At 42.1% G+C, this 5,417-nt stretch overlaps 1 protein-coding gene across 1 annotated transcript; it reads left to right on the forward strand.

Moving 5' to 3' along the window:
- Positions 1 to 914: 914 nt before the first annotated feature.
- On the forward strand, positions 915 to 2,668 carry phlda2 (pleckstrin homology-like domain, family A, member 2). Its single transcript, XM_084060241.1, has 2 exons — positions 915 to 1,589; positions 2,269 to 2,668. Exon 1 carries the CDS (start codon positions 1,110 to 1,112, stop codon positions 1,545 to 1,547), a length of 438 nt encoding a protein of 145 aa, XP_083916367.1. The 5' UTR covers positions 915 to 1,109; the 3' UTR covers positions 1,548 to 1,589; positions 2,269 to 2,668.
- The last annotated feature ends 2,749 nt before the right edge of the window (positions 2,669 to 5,417 follow it).

Consider the following 5,417-nt stretch of genomic DNA (forward strand, 5'->3'; position numbering starts at 1 on the left):
ACACACACACACACACACACACACACACACACAGCAAATGTCTCTGGTGCCCTCGACACTGTTAAATGTAGTTTTCCAAATGACAAGTAGCCAAATATTCAATATTTATCATCCAGCAATGTTGGTTGGGAAGATATTTCACAGTAAAAGCCACAGTAATGTATCCATAGAAGGATGACATATTTTCCACTATATTAGATATGGGGCTTAATTCATTATGTAGGCTACCTTTTCCATTCCTAGAAATGTAGTGGAGTCAAAAGTAGGCTACAATTGTCCTTGAAATGTAGTGAAGTGAAAAAGTAATATTTATCCAAAAGTACAAATACTCAAGTAGGATACAGATAGGCCTACTCATAAAATGTAAGTACAGTCAGTAGTAGGAGACTAGGAGTAGTAGCCTATGTAGGCTACTACTACTTCATACTGTCCACCAAAGCATGTGTCTAGTAGGCATTTTTTCAAGTGAACGGGAGTAGCCTATACTCACGAGTTGCAATATGGCAGTCAATTTTGAGTCAATGACTGCTGTGTGGGACAAATATTTAGATTCATCTCTAGGGCTTTGGTAGTTGTACGTGTGTTACTAATTAACTCAGCAGTGTGTAATTAGTTCCACGTTAGGACTTCCTCTGACCCCCCCCCCCCCCCCCCCCACCACACACACACACACACACACACACACACACACACACACACACACACACACACGCACACGCACACGCACAACTGTGCCAGAGAGCTTCCGCCCACACACACACACACACACACACACACACACACACACACACACACACACAGCACACTCTCTCTAACCATGAATTACTCAGGCAACTGTTGATACATTCCGAAACTAAGGTTGACGTCAAGTGGGAAGGGCTGCGGCTCTGCGACTATAAAAAGCCAGTCCGCCCGGCTTCATTCATAACCACACACTGGATTACTAGCGACCACCGCCGAGTCTTCACGGAGAAGAAGCTCCTTCCTCGGGCTCTCTGGAACGACTAAAAAAACAGGGGAGAAACTAAAAGCGAGGACTGGAGGATTCTTACCGACAAATTAAGTTTAAAAAGTCTATTAGACCACACAAGCCCCCCCATTATTAAACAATGAAAATGTCAGCGGAGGAGATCGCCCAGATCGCCCAGGTCCTGAAGGAGGGCGAGCTGGAGAAGCGCAGCGACAACCTGCTCCAGTTCTGGAAGCGCAAGACGTGCGTGCTGACGCCGGACAGCCTCAACATCTACCCGGACACGCAGAAGCGCTCCACGCGGGGCTTCAAGGAGCTCAAGCTGCAGAGCATCAAGAAGGTGGACTGCGTGGAGCGCACCGGCAAGTTCGTCTACTTCACCATCGTCACCACGGACGACAAGGAGATCGACTTCCGATGTCCCGGCGAGGACAACAGCTGCTGGAACGCGGTGATCACCATGGCGCTGATCGACTTCCAGAACAAGAAGGCCATCGAGGACTTCAAGACGCGGCAGGACGGGGAGAGCTGCGCGTCGCCCGGGCAGCAGGAGAGACGCATGGCCCGGGCGCCATGAGGCTCCCTCTACCCCCATGCTTCTGAACCCACTCCTAATATGGTATGTATGGCTGGCACTGCTTGACTAACACCATGCTCAATACAATGTTTAGTGTTACACACCCTCTAGTCCTGTGCTTCTAAAACGTTTTCATGTCAATGACCCCCAAATTTGATTATATTTGGCCCCCCATCTGAAAATGTTTTGAGCCAGCCAGGGACCCCCAGCAGATATTTTTCAAAAAATTAGCAGATCTACAAGCTCACAGCATCTGCTATTTTTGAAGATATTTTTCAAAATAATTAAAAAATAGCAGATGTAAAGCTCACAGCATGGCACAAAGTGAAGCGCTGTGAGCTTGTAGATCTGCCATTTTAATAGACAACATAATGGATACAGTGGTTAAAATGATTGTGATGCTACATTATTAATATAACTACTTTTGTTGGGGCTGCTGTGCTGGAGCTCAAGTGGTTCAAATATGACTTGTATAACATCATATATACAGTGAAATCTTTAGTGTCCAATGTTCCATTCTACTCCCTCAGAGTTAAAATAAATAACAAAGGATTTTTACTGTGTAATATCCAAATAACATTGTGGCATGGTGGGGATGGAATATTTAGGCTATACTTAAAGAGCAGCACTGAAGTTGTATTGTTGTACATAAGGCTAACATTTCCACCTGACTTTAACAACAATAATTGAGACTAACGTTTTATTTTTTCTTCTCCTTCAGTGTCAATATGGACCATGAAGAAAGAATACTTGGACCAAAAAAGGGAAGACGGAGTCCTCTGTCCTCCGGTCCAAGGATGGATGAAGGACAGTTCTGTTCGGGGACAGGAGGCCACCTCAGGGGACAACATCACACTACAAGCTGACCCCTGGAAAAGGCTTCTGAAAAGACAGACAATTTCAAAACGCTTCACGTACAAGACTGAAACCCTTGAATAATCAAACTGTATTTCAAAAAGTTTGTTTTTTTCCTGGGAGGAATTATTACCTCCTTCAAGCAATGTTTGCTAAAGAAAATATGTTAATTTATTTGTTTCAAGAATTTGGTGTTCTTGGATCATGGTGTGTATTTATTTTTGTGTATTTATTTGAATAAATATTCTAGCATTTTTTTGACATAATTTAATTCTCTCTTGTTTTACTTTGGTCATTAAGGTGAATTAGTAATATATGACAACATATACATTAAGATTCAGGACGTCATTTTTACATTTTATTAACAATTAACAATTACATATCAATTTGGGAGTCCTTGACCACTGGTGTTGGATACAATTTACACACGTTACTTTAAAGGATTCAAATTAAAAAACGCATGGCTTCGCACCGCGTTTCGAGCTTGTATTTCTGCTACTTTTGATACTTGTGACGCTTTAGTATGATCATAGCCTCGTAAACCCCCTAGTATGATCAAGTAGGGCGGTCATTTACGAGAAAAAAAACACAAAGTTTAAATATGGCGAGGAAGAGTTCCTGCCCCACAGCAACGGAAGTGTTTCTTGCAAACTATTTGGACCATAAATGCCAGAGATGCCACAGTGATTGCGGTGACACCCAGGAAAGTCCCCTTTTCCTTCCGCTCTCAGGTGGAATGTGTCACCGGTAGGTAGATCAGTGACACTGAACAAGAGATAGGTAGCAGGGCTGTGGTTGGTATGGCCCACTTGAAACACCCGGCCGCTCCTTTGAACACACCTTTATGTGGACAGAGTTCAAGGCAGTGGTGAAATCTGTGTGGGTGGGGTTCACTGGAGTTATTATTCTTTCATTAGAATAGCAATAAAAAACAATTGATTTAGCAGATCATCTCTTAAAGTTGCATACACAAGATGGTGTTTGACTTGGTGATTTTATCGCCTCTGGTGGGTGGAAACGTTAAATGTCCAAAACCGTTGGAGATAAGAGGTTTCTGCCCTACTACTGTCTGTCCACTGTTACCTTATCAAATAGCTGTGTTGTACACGTCACCTAATAGTCCCGCAAACACATGGTTATGTGCACAGCAAATAAAAAGTCCACTTTACTGCCTTGTTATCTTGACATGAAAGACCTGCTATCGGAAATAATGTGATTGTATGCACATGTCTGTGTAATGACTGTACACAGAAGTAGCACTTCTGTGTAAAAAGTGAAGAATCCGGATTGTTAACGTCCTGGATTTTACTGTATAGTAACAGAGGCATTGTAGTAGAGTCAATGAGGGCATGCCTTGTTCATATTTCGTTTCTGTCAGGCAGAAAACTCTGATCTCCATATTTTAACTTTTTCTTTGTTTTTTCCCCGTAAATGAATGCCCTACTTGATCATAGTACAGCGCATCACACAAGAGTATAAAAAATAGTAGATCTACATGCTCGAAGAGCGGCGCAAAGCGACACTTTTTGAGCTTGTCGATGTGCTATTTTTGATACTTTTGAATTTGAATCCTGGAAAGTAACAGTTTTGGACTTATGAGGTTTCCACCCGACACAGACGATATTTACAAAATGATACTTCCCTCATCGGAACACCTGTGACATGTATAATAATATGCAGCATGTAAAGGCAGGGTGGTTAAAAATAACAGCACTTAGCTTGAAGGTATAGCTATAAGTTATGATGAGAGATCATGTTAGCAGGATATGATGGTCTATAAAAAGATATGATGCTATACATGTTTCATCCTGAATCGCCGCGGGCTCTATGGGGTAATTGATATGCTATTTTGGGGGGGTTGCTCTTAAAACACCTGCCCAATGATTAATAATAAGCAAAAGATATATCCTGGGATTCACTGCATTCTACGGCACACTAGAGATATATACTTTCTTTTATGATGTTTACAAAAGAAGATGTTGTTTTCAATAATAATATAATAGGAGCATATAGGAGAACTGGGAGAACTATCAGCTATGAGCATTTCACTGAACACATTTGGTCTTGACAGTCACATTTCATAATATGTATAATTGCTCCTTGCTGATTCCCACTGTCATTATCAAAAAACTCTTCATAAAAATGTCCAATTTGGAAAATATACAGGCAATGCCTTACATGAAAATGAAATAATTCCAGGGGAATTATGAGGCGATAAAGGAAAATCCCTCTCTTCCGTTAACCTGAGCCCTGTCTTTAAAGCTGGCTCTCATGTGGTGTAGTGTGTTGTGAGCACTTAATGCTTAGGGTCAGAGGTGACAGAACATCAAGTCCCCTGGCCAGTCCCCCTCCTCTCCCCCACCCTGTCCCATCCCAAGCTTTGAAGCCGGATCACACTACAATGAACACATCAAAGGGCCGATCGGAGACGTTATTACCGGAGCGGACGGACCTCCTTGCTAAAAATATTGCTTCACAAATTGGCACCACTTTAATCTCACACACGCACCTCTGCCCGACGGCAACAGAGGGGTCACTGGGGTTAGGCCTGTCAGTGCTGTGTTACCACTACTGTCCTTACTGTGTGTCACAGCAGGCCAAGAGAGAGAGAGAGAGAGAGAGAGAGAGAGAGAGAGAGAGAGAGAGACACTGAGACAGTTTCAGATAAGATAGAAATCCATTTAAAGCCATGTTGAACTTTGGTAGACCTTGGTTCGTATAGCTGACAAAATCTCCATGTCCATCATCTCAATCTGTTGCTTCTGTGCTTTGTGATTGAGAGTAGTAGACACTAGTGATTTCATTCACTCTTATTATTACATGGTGAAACAAGTATCAAAATCACTTTTAGCATATAAACAGACATGAACAATGCCGATATATAAAAGAAACAAGATCTAGTACTATATCGTTGCTGTCGGGCAAAAACCTCTTATCTCTTATCTTATATTTTAACTGTTTGGGTTTTTTCGTGAATTAATACCCTACTTGATCACACCAAAGTATCCAAAATAG

Source organism: Gymnoscopelus microlampas (genome assembly GCF_963454915.1).
Source record: "Gymnoscopelus microlampas genome assembly, chromosome: 6".
Classification (NCBI taxonomy): Eukaryota; Metazoa; Chordata; class Actinopteri; order Myctophiformes; family Myctophidae; genus Gymnoscopelus; species Gymnoscopelus microlampas.

Coding starts and splice junctions, on each gene's coding strand:
- phlda2 (XM_084060241.1), top strand. CDS start 1,110: ATGAAAATGTCAGCGGAGGAGATCGCCCAGATCGCCCAGGTCCTGAAG.